Source organism: Hippocampus guttulatus, chromosome 4, assembly GCF_054856545.1.
Source record: "Hippocampus guttulatus isolate MCC_2025c chromosome 4, RoL_Hgut_1.0, whole genome shotgun sequence".
NCBI lineage: Eukaryota > Metazoa > Chordata > Actinopteri > Syngnathiformes > Syngnathidae > Hippocampus > Hippocampus guttulatus.
In genome coordinates this window covers 16416431-16430248 of record NC_141264.1, presented here as the reverse complement: position 1 = coordinate 16430248, position 13818 = coordinate 16416431, and the positions used below count along the sequence as shown (strand labels likewise).

Sequence of the window (13818 nt, the reverse complement as noted above, 5' to 3'; positions counted from 1 at the left end):
TCTGCATCACATTAAAAAATGACTTCAGAAAATTTGATCTTCAATTTTATCAGGGGCACTAATGGCCAGAGCCCCAACCAAGGAAGTGCTCTCACACCCGGAGATACGCAAGGAGAGAAGCCTGTGTCTGGGCTGAGGTGTCCCGAGTGTGGGGTGAAGTTCGAAAGCCTGGAGGACTTGGAGAGTCACGTCCAGACCGATCACCCCGAAGTCAGCCCTGAAACGAGTTCAGCGGGGAAGAAGGCGGAGGCTTCACCCGCACCTAAGGTGAGATGTGAATTCCTGGATGCCCGGGATTTTGTGCTGACGTGTTACAATAACATGACCAAACAAAAAAACTGACACGATACAATTTATATGAAAACATAGCATATTTATATTAAAAAAAGAGAATTTTGGAGGTGATGTCATGGGGACTTCCTGCAAAACCGAAGTGTTGCTGTTGTGCTGTTTTCTGCAGCTTGCTTGCGTGAGTGCGGTGGGGGAAGAGGGGGCCTGCCCACTGGGTCCTGCGGCTCGGGTGTGCTGTGGCATGATGGGAGCTGTGTGCTCTACTTGATATTGACAGTCAGGCTCCCTGGGACCTGCTGCATGTCTGTGTTTCAGTGTGGGGTTTTTTTTCCTGCCTGTGTGTGCGTGGGAGGCAGTTTTCAGGGACCCTCTAGCTTTCTTCCACCTATGTCTCAGCATAGCTTGACAGCACAGAGAGGACCAAATGGGAGGTTGTGTGTGTGTGTGTGTGTGTGTACGTGTACGTGTACGTGCACGTGTACGTGTGCGTGCATGTCTATCAAGGTGCAAACGGCAAAGACAGAGTGGTAGTGGGACCTTTGTGTATTCTTGTGCATGAGTGATCGCTGTGTGCAATGAATGCGTAACCGGGCCCTCTGCTTCTTTCTGCCGTTGTTTGTCCAATGGTTTAAGTATATTTATTTCTCTCCTCTTTCCTTTATTCTCTTTGTTTCAGGTATTCTGTGATGTTTAATTTTGATTGCTTTAGCCTGTACCATATTGGCCCGAATATAAGACGGCCCTGATTATAAGACGACCCCCTCTTTTTCAAGACTTTTTGAACACCAAATTAATTTTTATACAGAAAATAATAACAGTACATCTGAAACAAATTATTATAATATATTTGAGAGAAAAAACATGTTATTTTGCCTTATTCAAATCTTAATATCTGAACATTTAAATTTGTAAACTAATGTGTAAATTACATCATAACTGCCGGTTGACCTGACCGATCTTCGACACTTTTCTCCAGATTGTCGCTACGTTTCTCCATTTTCTGTTATTTCTTCGATTATTTTTTTCTCTCTTTTCTTTCTTACCGCTATTTTTTATTTTTCTTCTTCGTGCTACCGCTATTTTTATTTTTATTCTTCGTGACAGGGGTTCACTTTGGCCTGGGGAGTCGAGTTCAGCATTCGCTTCAATGATATCTGGCGCCATCTACCGTTGTGAATGGGTATAATGTCTAGACCCCGAATATAAGACGACCCCCACTTTTTCAGTCTTATTTCAATGCAAAAAACACCGTCTTATATTCGGGCCAATACGGTAATAGTTCCGAAGCTCATGAATGACTTGGCATGTTTACAAAGATATGACAACTTATCTAGTGAGAAACACTCACCAATTCTTCCCATTGATCCAAAACATTAGACTTTTTTCTATTATTGAGTTAGTTCTTGACTGTGTAACTGAGTTTTTTCCCCATGTTTCCTTTTGGCAGAAAAAGACCTACCAGTGTATTAAGTGCCAAATGACATTTGAGACGGAGCGAGAGATCCAGATTCATGTTGCAAATCACATGATTGGTGAGTGAGGCACATTTTCTGCACTCTGTTATTTCCATTGTGTGTGTGTGTGTGTGTGTGTGTGTGTGTGTGTGTGTGTGTGTGTGTGTGTGTGTGTGTGTGTGTGTGTGTGTGTGTGATGTCACTCTTGGCTACTGACAATGAATGACATTGAAACAACTGTCTTGTGTTGGTCAAATATTGCTGTAATGTTACCGCTGTGTAAAACAACCCCACACACTTGCTAACGTATTGTTGAACGATAGCAAGCTGTAGCCACCCCCATGTTGGAAGAGAAGCCAAATAATTTAAAAGTGAATTATCGAAGCGTGACGGGTATTTCAGTGAAAATGTCCTCAATAGGTAGAAGTGTACTTTTTTTGGTTATTATTTTATGTGCTCACTTACTGAAGAAACTTCTCTTCTTGCAACTCAAACTGCTGTCTTAGCATCTCTGTCGTGATGGAAATTAACGAGGTCGACTCATGATGGGTTCTCAAGAGGGCAAGGGGGGTAGTGTGTGTGAGAGAAACTGTGGGTGTTCGTATGCTGACATTGCACAGTGTCTTCCAGTAATGTCTTGAGACATGACGCCAGTTGTAGACCCACTGCCTCCCCTGTGGTACACACACCCATTGACACATACCCCAACACACCCTGATTCACACCGCATCAAAGCCCGCATGACATTCTTCTCCCGTCCACTTCTGTCTCTGTAATGGGCTCTTTACTGCCTCGCGGCGCAAAGTTCCTTTCGTTTGGTCTCCTAAAACTTGGTCTTTCCCTCCCTTCATTTTCTTGTCACTGGGAACTTTCCTCCTTTTTTTTTTCTATTTGATCCACTCACACACATCCACACACGGTTGTATTAGTATTGGGTTAATTAACATACTAATGTGTGAAAGCCTAAGATGGAGTAATTATGAAATGGAGGCAGATTATTCTGGGAAGCTTACACACTTATTACGTTCGTGACGTTCACTATCGGGGAGGCAACTTCACAAGATCGAGTGATGTTGACACAATTTGCCTTTTTTTCCTGGTCTTTCCCTGCTCACTGCTCAGTATCGCAAATCCTTGATTTTATGTACACTCAGTCATGACGTAGTATCTACTTATGCAACGAAACTCACGCAGACCTTAAGGTTTACTCTCACTTTCAATAGCCACTCTGTCCTATCGATGGAAAAAACGTCACATTTGTAATTCACACTTGTACGGATCACAGCTTTGACTGGCTGTGGAGAAAAGATCAAGGCCGGTAATATGACTGTCACATGGCTCCATGGGTAATACATGATGCCCCCTGCGGCCCTGTTAATTACGCTGTCAGATAAAGAGGAAGAGAGAGAACATTTGGGCAGATAGAGGAAGGAGAGGTCCAGTGTGCCTTGTCTAGAGAGCGAGACCCTCGCAGCACAAGTTAGACTTGCACGGCGGCTTTGGCAGCTGGAGCCGACACCTTATAAAAGGTTTTCTTTTTTTTCGGCTGTGTTTTGACAAGAATCTACATTTACAATTATATTGTAAATGCAATCAATTTCGGATGAACACAACAATCATTTTGTCTTGATTTGTGGCCCCCAACTGCTTCTAAAAAAAAAAAAAAATGGTGTTGTGTACCACTTGTACCAATGTTGGATTTTCAATGCAGTAATTGTAACCGGGACATACCAATTAGGACGATGCTTCTTTTTCCAATTGAGGTATAAAATTTGGTACTCAAGATTGTAGAGTTCTGTGCTCGAACTGAAAGTTTTAAATGGCTGTCAATACACACACGCACGCAGTCACCCAAGTCCTTGGCTGCACGCTCAGAGAGCTAGTTGCATGCAGCCACTAATGTCCCACTAATCACCACAGCCTCAGTCGCCCAGCATGAGGCCCGACCTCTCATGCACGTGTAAGAGACGCTCTTAATATTTGTACCTCCTCTCTCCTTCCCTTTGCAATACACATGCTCAACACCAAGACGTGTCTGCTCCAAACATGCACTCAGTGACCACATACTGAGCAACACGCTCGCTCTCGACTTCTGCTGCCTCTAATCAGTCCGAGTCACCAATTAGCATATTGAGTGTGACCAGTGCTTTTTGAGCAGGCATGCGCTTTCCTTTCCGACTAAAACCTTTTACTGTCAGTATTAGCTCATTTTCAGACAGGTGCTCTAAAGTTCATCAGACACACTTTTCATTGACCCATCATAGACTGTATGTGGACGACTAGTCTTTGATTAGTCATCATGGTAAAAAAAACTTCCGGCCCCCCCCCCCCCCCCCCAGCCTCCCCCCTCCCGACACACTCACAACATGAACAGTAACATATTACTAACCGTGCCCGTTCTCTCCTCCACTCTCCCCAACCCCACCTGCCATCGGAATGGCCTGTAGAAGAGCCCACCTGTCGGCAAGGTTTGTCCCCTTTCTGTCTCACTCTCTGAGCAAGGCAGCAAGCATTGCGCTGCCTCACTGCCCATCAGCATCTCATTGACAGTTTATGACTTGCCTTGCATAGTTTTACCTCGGTTGTATGACACATGATCATGTTGAAACCACTCTGCATGATTAAAGTATTTCAGCAATACTATAGAATGTTCTAAATAATGGACGATATGGCATTTGAAAACATCAATATGGGTTTTGGGTGGGGTGGTGGTGGTGGTGGGGGGGGGGGGGGCTATGGGGCACTTGGACACATTTGAGCACAGTTAATCCTCACGCCCACTCTCCCAATCCCAGCTGCATGCTTCATTGTCCCTCCCGCTCCATGCACACACCCACACACTCGCGCAGACCCACACAAATGTATTTGGATGTCCACTCACCTGGATCTGAGGGTTCCCAGTGGCGAGAACTCACTAATGATGTCTTCCGGATGAGCTTTACTTACCTATTTCCATTAACGTATTCCATTAATGTTTTTTTTTTTTTTTACCTTTGCTACCCTCACCCAATAACGTTCTAATGATGAGTTTCTAATCACCCATAACTCTGGCGGTCATCCTTCCAGTATGGCTTCATGCTTGAGCCTATGACGTTGACTTCAGTCGATTCTTTTTTTTTTCTTTTTTTTCCCACATTTATGACATCCTATGTGGAAAGTAAGGCCTTAATGAAGCCCAGCAGGCTATTTTGTATGTGGTTGCCAGATCAGAACAGTAAACTGGGAGTCAATCTGTAGTCAGCCAGTCTAAACCTGCAGTGAAATCGCTGTTGCCCTTAACCAGTAATGTCTTGCAGCGGCGGTTGCAGAGTCAAAGTCTCTGTGCTTCGTGACCTTCCTTTTACACTTGTGCATGAATACACTCAACAATATATATTTGCGTGTGTGTGTGTGTGTCGTGATTAAGCAAGGTCTGGCCTGGTTACTTTGTTTCACTGAAGACTTAATGAGGCACGTAAGAAGCTTTTAGAGTGAAAGGAGGTGGATAATGTGGCGCGTGGTTCATTCGTGTGCGTGTGCGTGTGTGTGTGTGTGTGTGTGTGTTTGCTACCAGCCAGACACATTGGTGTTTTCTTCTGCCCTGCCGCACCTGAACTAATAAGCCTTAGACTAATCTGCCCCCTTTTTTTCTCTCTCTCTCTCGGTGTGTGACTTCACTAATGCTCTGTACTTAAGAAAACACTTAGGCTCACCAGTCTTACATGAAATTGATATCACAACAAGCAAAGGGAGATTTGCCAGCGTTCCTCAACAGCAAGTATCAAAGCTGACCAAAGTCTTAAATAAACTGGAGGGGGGGAAAAAGGTACTTAAGGAACATGGCTAATCCCATCATAGGCACAAGCGCCCAGTCTGAGAGACTTTGAAATGCCACAGGAAATGTCTTGTCTCTGTGGATGTGTTTAAATGAGTTGTTGTTCCTTCAAAGATGGAAGCATTAAAAGCATTTCACACACTGACCCCCAGTTGCCCTCACTGCAGCAGTCAATTAATTGAGAGGTTTAAGTGTGGTACGTTTTGAAAACGACCAACATTCCTGCTAAAGTCACACAGACACCTGAATGTCTTGCTGTCTTTATGTGCGATGTCTGATGGGATGTCATCAATTCTCGACAGACTCAAATTCAAGAAATATTGAAAAAAAAAAGATTGCCCAAGTCTGTTTTCCAGGCAGCATGGCACATTGATGTCTAATTTCTGTTCCTGTGAGGAGTTTGCAATGCTCTGCCTTCCTCCAACATTCCAAAGCCAGGCAGATTAATTCAAGTGTGTAAACTGGTCCACAGGTGTGAATGTGGTTGCGAATGGTTGTTTTTATTCCATATGGCCCCTGTGATTGGCTGGCGACCAGACCAGGACCACTGTTGGTTCTCTGGAACTAGAACTGGAGTGAAGAATGTAGCAGTACCATTGGGGGGGGGGGGGGGGGGGTGCATGCATTTCTGTCCGGGCTGCTCAGTATATCCTGTTATATCCTGTGAAGAGAATAATCTGTAAAACAGACCTTCTGTAATTCTGGATTGACTTTATTTTTTGGCTCAAAGAACAAGCTCTTAAAAAGCTCAACATTTACGCCGGCGTTTCAAGAAAGGTTCAGGGATGTTGATCCTGGTTGGTAGGAGCAGATGACAGCCCGCCCTCCCCCTCTGTCATGTCTTTCATCCATCCATCCATCCATCCATCTAGTCATCCTTCCCTACATCCCTTCTTCCCTCCTTCCCTCACCACCTGGAGCCAGCAAGCCGTGACACCAGAGGGAGGGAGGAGCGATGATGAAGGGACAAGGGACTGCGAAGGGAGGATCACAGAGGGCTAGATGAATGGAGAGAAGAAAGATGCGGAAGGATGAAAGATGAAATGGGACTGATTGTCAAATAAATATGATCTGAGATTTGGCTGTGGATACACTTGGCCATCTTGATGATGTATTGACTGCAAGGTGTGTTTAATTCAACGTCGTGTTTGACACGTCTGGAGACAAGAGACAGTCACCTATCCGTTGACCTGTATGCATTCCCTGTTTGAGTGGCACGATAAGTGCTAGGCTTAAAAGTAACACGGAGATGTATCTGCTCTGTTAGAAAATTGATTTTAACCATAAATTGCCACCTATGCAGAGATATTGCTGTTCTCCATTTACGTGTTTGTATTGTCTTGAAAACTGGGAGCAAACAGGCCCCCCGGAGAGCTCATTTCGTCGTCTTCTCGCTTGATTTACTTCTTTCTTCCGCTGTTTATTACCAGTCATTACAAGCTGTTTGGAAACCTAATAGGACACGCTGACAAATAGACAGGAGAGACATGAGCAGGATAGTCAGTGGAACACAGTCATGTCTGCTGTGCGGGCGCATGGACGTGTTCCTGGGAGGATATTGGCACAAGCAGCACCACTTTACTTAACTTTCAAATAAAAGTGGTCTAATTTGTGCGATTGATGACAGCTCCTGCGCTTTGCGCGTGTGCTGTGTGTGTTTCTCGAGTGTACCGTAGGCCTACTATTCGTAGTGTATCGCTTACTCTACCCACATTCCCCCTTTGTATTCCTCGCGCTTGATTCAAGCCGTCCAGGTGTGGCAGCGCCAGCTGCCAAACGACAATTACATCCAAACGCGCACGCGCACGCGCACAATACACGCCGTCGCTCTTCTCCTCTGCAAGGCGTTTTGCCTTTACGCGCTTCATAAACAGAGGCCAAGCAACAATTAACTCGCTGCTTAATTTGCTAACTATTTTGAATTCATTTTCTGCCGTGACAGGCGCATCTGTCACAGCTGGTGGGGAGTTGGTGTGTGTACGTAGGTGTGTGCGTGTGTGTTCACCTTTGTGTGTAAGGTGATCTGCCTTTCTGCTATTGCAATTGGGGGTTTTAAAGTATGATTAAAGACGAGACGATGTCAGAACTTCAGCTTTTGTGTGTGTAGCAGGCATGAAATGAGGCAGAGTCAACTATACATTTCTTTAAATGTCGTTCTTTTGCTTGGTGTTATTTTCTTGCCCAGCATATGCGAACATTTGGAGACCCGTCTTGGGTGTACACTGCTTCTCGCCCAAAGTCAACTGGAACGGTCTCCAGCTCTCAAGTAAATGATTGGGTGTCTTGATGCCATCTTGCATTGTTTCCCAATGTTTCGTGAGCCAAGGCATGCCTTTTATTTCCCGTAATTTCCGGACTATAGAGCGCACCTGATGATAAGTCGCAACCACTACATTTTTTAAAGGAAAAAACATTTTGTACACACATAAGCCGCACCTGTCTATAAGCCGCAGGTGTCCGCATTGTAACATGAGATATTTACAAAGAAAGATGGTACAAATAGAGTTTTCGAAGTTTTAATAACATACCTGCAGTAAAACAGCACTAAGAGGCCTGGTTAAAAAAACCCCATAAAATTCACTGTTCACCGTCGAGTAATGCTTTTTTTTCTATGAAGAAATCCTCACTTGCCGTAACACTTGGTCAACCATTCCCTCATTAGGCTTTCTACCATCCACGCTTTTGTGTCAACTTTCACGACAATGTCTTTCAGGAGGTTTTATGGCATAGTAATCCTTGGTGGATGCAATGCAGCCCAACACACAGGTCAAATGCTCCCTCTCATGGCCGGTTGTTTTCAGTGTGACAGATGATAGCGTCTTCCTCTACATGTATATCTCAACTTGTCTCACTCTTCCCTTTTCTGCTCGAGTGCTCCCTGTTAGAAAAATCTTTATATAGGCCACTTCATTAAATAAGCCGCAAAGTTGTTGAAAGCGTGTGACAAAAGTCGCGGCTTATAGTCCGGAAATTACGGTATTTGTTAATTTTTTTCTCAAAAGGTTTCACACTGAGCCGCCAAACTATAACGCCACAAAGCGTATGACTACTGTAACCGAATATTGATCTGTTTAATTGAACACCAACGGATATGCTTGCAGGAAGTGACTTATTCTCTTGCACAAAGGGCAACAGGTGGCTAATCAGGTTTATTGTATCTTCTGCCATCTTTCTCTTCTACCTGTCACTATATGCCGTTAACATTGATTGATCAACAAAAATACGTTACCATTGCAACTACTTTGTAACTGAGGGGAAAAGTGGAGGCTTTGCATGGTGGATGTATTTTGGAAATATTTCATGATTACTTTTTATGGGTCTGTACCTTTATTTCCATAATAATGTATCATTTCACAAATCACATAATATCAAAATAAATCCACATAAACCAAAGCAAACTGTGCCAAGTATCTCTCGTCCTTATACGAGTAGTAAAAAAAAAAAAAAAGGCAAAGAGTGAAACCAAGTGCAATAAAGGGAAACAGCTTTATGAACATTAAGCTGAATGAGGAACATGAATAAGGGACAGGATGGATTGCACAGAGGTGGAAGGGAGTGATTTGTGGCAGGTTTTGGCTGGCATGCACTCAGTCCTCTTGCTGAGCAGCTGGACTTCATTAATGGCCGGTGTTAATTACAGGAATTGAGCGCATGTACACACACATGCATGCCTATAAGTACAGACACACAACTACGTATGCACACTCACACAAACTGGGACTCAGGGTCACCTTGTTCTCGAGCCTTGGTTGAACCAGCAGAGTGATGGGTGGATGGTGTCGGGCATTAATGGTGTTTTGACCATTTTTATTGAACATCTGGCATGATGTCACATTTTTAAATGGGTGAGATGTAGCAGGCCTGTGTGATTTTTTTTTTTTTTCCAAAGCGTACATTGTATTTTTGAAAAAAGCTGCCGGTGGTTATTTCACACTCGATCAAGTGATGTTTTGCAAATATGATTTCATTCATGTTTTTTAAGTGAGCTATCGTGATGGGCGGCTAACAGTCACCTCCGAGCAAGCTGTTGATTCACAATGGTCCCATATGAAGTTGCGCACCCTTCAGAATACGCTGCGGATCCCATGAAGAGAGAAGGAAGAAAATAGCAGCAGCAGCACTGTAGGAGATGGAATGCAAAGCCATGCTGGGAGTGGTTGAAGGGGGTCGTCTTTGACTCTTAATTACACAGCACAGGATAGGAGATTGCAGGATGGCGATAGAGGGAGAGAAAAATAACAGTACATTGATGCTCTTATCTGTTGTCTCTAAGCAGATGTCGACCAGGCTGTTCGCTTTATTGCTGTTCAGGCCGTGTGTGACATATATGCACACACCCTCGCACACACACACACACACACCATTCCGGATAAATCAATGCGTTCTGTTTTCAGTAATTTCCCATGGTGCTTTGCTCTGGGCCCCCTCGGGTGAGTGAGGTGACAAAGCCAACCAGAGGAGACAATCTCTTACTTTCTGTTCTGCTGTTCTAAAGCTGCTGTTTGAATTTTTATTTCCTCTCCTCTCATTTTGTTTTCCTCTGTGCGGTCGCTTTCATTAACGGGCTTTCTCTTAACTCAGTATAGTGGGTCCTCATTTTACGATGGAGTTCCGTTTCTATGGGGGCAGCGTAACGTGATTTTGTATGTAAAGCTATTACGGTAGTGAAGTCATCATTATGGGAAATATTTGTATGAAAAACAGTTCCAGGCTCTAAATATAAAACCGTGTCATAAAAAATCGTAAGTACAGGAACGGAGTGCGCCTTCGTATGCCACTTGATGCCGTATTCTTACGCCACTGCACAAACTAGTTCATGACGCCAAAAATACATTCAACCAGTTGTCTACCCAATTGTCAGACATCCATATGTATTGAGTCACTCCGACTCCTTCACCGCCTTGTAGACAGTCGGAATGTATTGGTCTACACACATATCGTAGGAGACAATGCTTTGCAATAATCCCTTCGCACTGCCAATGTACAGTTTACACCAAGAATGTACGCAGAATAGGAATTACATGAACAAGCAGAGTGCGTTCATTTTCCAGAACGCACTGGTTTCCTGCACTGACCCACCAACTCCTTACCTGTTGCTTTCTGCAAGACATCCATGCTATTCATGCTAAAGCACATAATTCATGATGAGCCCACTTCAAGCTCTAAAGTCATTGCGGAGTAGTAAAGTTGACTACTCAAATAGTCTGCGTGTCGTTGATTTCCGGATTATGTTCCGTCCATTCATCCATTAACTAGTTCACGCTATATGTCGTATATCCCAAAATGCATTTACTGCCATTCCAAACCTATCCAAGTTTGCTTTTTCGACCTTGCTTTATGCACTGGGGCACTGTCATGTTTGAATAGAAAATGGACCACATCAACCAAAAATTTAACATATGGAGTCTGTAAAATTGCTTCCGTATTCCACGACTTAAGATACCGGGGTACAAAGGGGAGAGGACAACTCCTTATTGATTCACTATTATGCAAGCGGCTGGTCCCCAGACTTTGGTCCAGATCTCCTTCCCCAGCAACCAATTTCCAATCTCATGCTATCCATCCCTTCTCATCCTTGCATTTGTCCTGGATGAGAGCTTCTCATTTGTGACTGATCCAAGCTGCTAATGGTGGATGGCAAGCAACAAAAGCGCATGTGCCAAATACACACACACACACACCATAGTGCATTAGTATGTACAAACACGGACATCCATCTGGAAATACACACGCTGAGATGCTCTCTTATGCGGGCTAACAGACACATGGTGCTACAAAGCGTTCCCGGTTCGACGCATGGACACTCGTTGGTGCGTAGAAACACAACGTGTGTACACACGTATTCACGTAACACTCTGCATTGCTTCCCACTGCATCGCCCCCAGTGCTGCGCTCCCTCTCTGCGCTGTGCCGTACCACCACCACCACCACCACCACCTCCTCCTCGTCCTCCTTCCTGCCCCCCCCCCCTACCTCCTCTGTCTCCCAGTACATCTGGCACGCTCAGCTGCTGAGGAGCACCATAATTATCCCGCCGGAGACGCACGCTCGCGGAGAGCGTACACACACACACATTGTGACGAAAGCTCACGCACACTTGTCTTCGGCGATCCGCACTGCTCCCTGCTGCTCTTCGTCACTACCGGGGCTTCATTAGAGTGCGTGCGAGTGTGTGTTGATGCATGGAACTTTTTGGACACCATCCAGATGTTTTTCTTTATAGTTGAGGAGTTGGATGTGTCCTAGATGCAAGTACTGGGTTCCCTTTTAAGAATCCTGCTGGCCTTGCATGTATGTCCTGTCTTAATCATGTCAGCATCTGTGTTTGGGGGGTCAAACACTTCCTTCCCACAGGCAGTCAACCAGCAATTGACTTTGTGGTCGTCGGCCTCATACGAGCAACAGCACAGCAAATTACTGATTTTTGCTTTGTTTTTTTCATAGCTCGCCATGCCAGCAGCTTCCAAATGAATCTGGGGGGAAAAAACGACGCCTATATGTCTGTGCTTCTAAAATGGAAAGGCGTATCGATTAAAAATTGTTTTGTTCACTGGAAGAGGATTTAATGTCCAGTTGCCAAGTCCTCGTTGTCCTCAGGAGTTTGTAATCGCCAGATGACGTTTATAATACCGATTGTTAATGCGGGGCAAAGGTTGTAGAAGAAACTGTTCTTAAGAGAAATTAGACTGAAATGTACATTTTGAATCCAAGCACAGCTTTTAGCATGTGCATAAATCATGGCCATTTGATTTAATAGAAATATTGGACTTTGAATTTGGACTTTCATAAAGGATTCCTCCCCAAAAATATATGTTGAATTTTAGCCAATCTTTCAGCATGACTGGCCATTTTTTCTTCTGGCAAACCCATCCCTTGAAACTCACCAGTCACGTTTAAGTTTTAAGAATCCCAGGTGGTTCCAGTAGATTGTTGGAGAAGCAGGTTTTAAGATTAACGTTATATGGGTGCACAGACCCCCCCCCCCCTCCCTGCCAACCCTCCACTACCAGCCAAATGTTGGAAGCAAGTGCCAGTGTGTCTTTAATTATACCTCGTCTTGCACTGTGCCTTCATAGTATGATTAGTTTCAGGCACTTGCGTGGGTGTGAGTGTCAGGCTCCCGTACGACCTGCTGCGGTGGCTCACTACAGTGTTGCATGTCTGACTCCCCAATAGCATTATGTGCCAGGCTTACCGCAGTGCCAAAAGCAGCTGGGCTTTGTGAAAGGTGTCTGGAGACTCCTCCCACCCTTTTTAAAAATACATATCCATGCTTTTAGCACCGCAGGTAACTAAAAAAAAGCAACAGTCATATGAATGACTGCTACTAAATCTATTGAGAGTCTTGCAGTCTTTTAAGATATACTAAATTTTTAGAGCTAACTTTTTAAAATCATTTCATTGTCGCCAAGCCTTTTCATCGTGACACTGTAATTGCTTTTCAATGGTCTTAATCGAGTGACCCACTGGCACCCATTCATTTTGCTGTTGTCAGACCCATGTTGTGGCATCCTTTTGGCAGTTCTTTAGTTTCTTGGCAAATGCCGAGGAGGGAACCTGGGCTTCAATTTCCGTGCCGGGTTAGAAAGCGTGAACTTTAATCGCACTTTGTAGGATGTTAAACACTGAAATAATGAGGATAAGAAGCTCCCCAAGTCTTATAGTCTTAAGTCTAAAGATAAAATAATACAGTCTTTGAAAAGAAAACCCAACTATTATGAAAGACTCCTGTAAACACAAAATCTTCATCAGGATTATCAACAGTGTGCTTATGTACTGTTCTGACTGTGCCGTGCTGTAAAGGACGTATGAGCTCTGATTTCCTGACTCAATTTTGGACAAATGGCTTATCGGATCAATAGCTTCCCACCAGCGATATTTGGTAACATTGCATGTCCTCCTCATTAACTCGGCAGGCTGTCGTCTCCACGGACCTGAATTATTCATACAGTTAAACCATCACAAATATGTGCACCCAAATAAACACACTCATGCACAAAATGGGAATAGAAAGCCACCATTTGCTTTCACAATCTCACTCCGATATTTGTTTTTGGTGAAACAAAAATGGTTTAACGCAGTTTTTCAGCAAAACAAAACTGTGCACTTGAAATCTCCCTTCTTACTAGTATCTTTAGCCTATTAGTGTAGTTCAAGCAAATCCTTTCTTTACTGCTATAAAGGGCTGTGGGAAACACCAACAGGGCGTATTTCAATTTTTTTTAATTTATTTTTTGCTAGCAACGAAGAGCAGATATT

General features: G+C 44.1%; 1 protein-coding gene across 2 annotated transcripts in view; it reads left to right on the top strand.

Annotated features, from left to right (window-relative positions):
- The window catches only part of znf423 (zinc finger protein 423), a 118175-nt gene that overhangs the window by 62460 nt on the left and 41897 nt on the right, over positions 1 to 13818 (top strand). Inside the window, exons 17-19 of one of the 2 annotated variants that reach the window (XM_086108906.1) lie at positions 54 to 267; positions 1739 to 1823; positions 4193 to 4213. In XM_086108906.1, the coding sequence (XP_085965032.1) occupies positions 54 to 267; positions 1739 to 1823; positions 4193 to 4213 (320 nt within the window). The remainder of the gene's footprint in view (positions 1 to 53; positions 268 to 1738; positions 1824 to 4192; positions 4214 to 13818) is intronic. The other variant, XM_086108907.1, reaches the window with a different exon arrangement.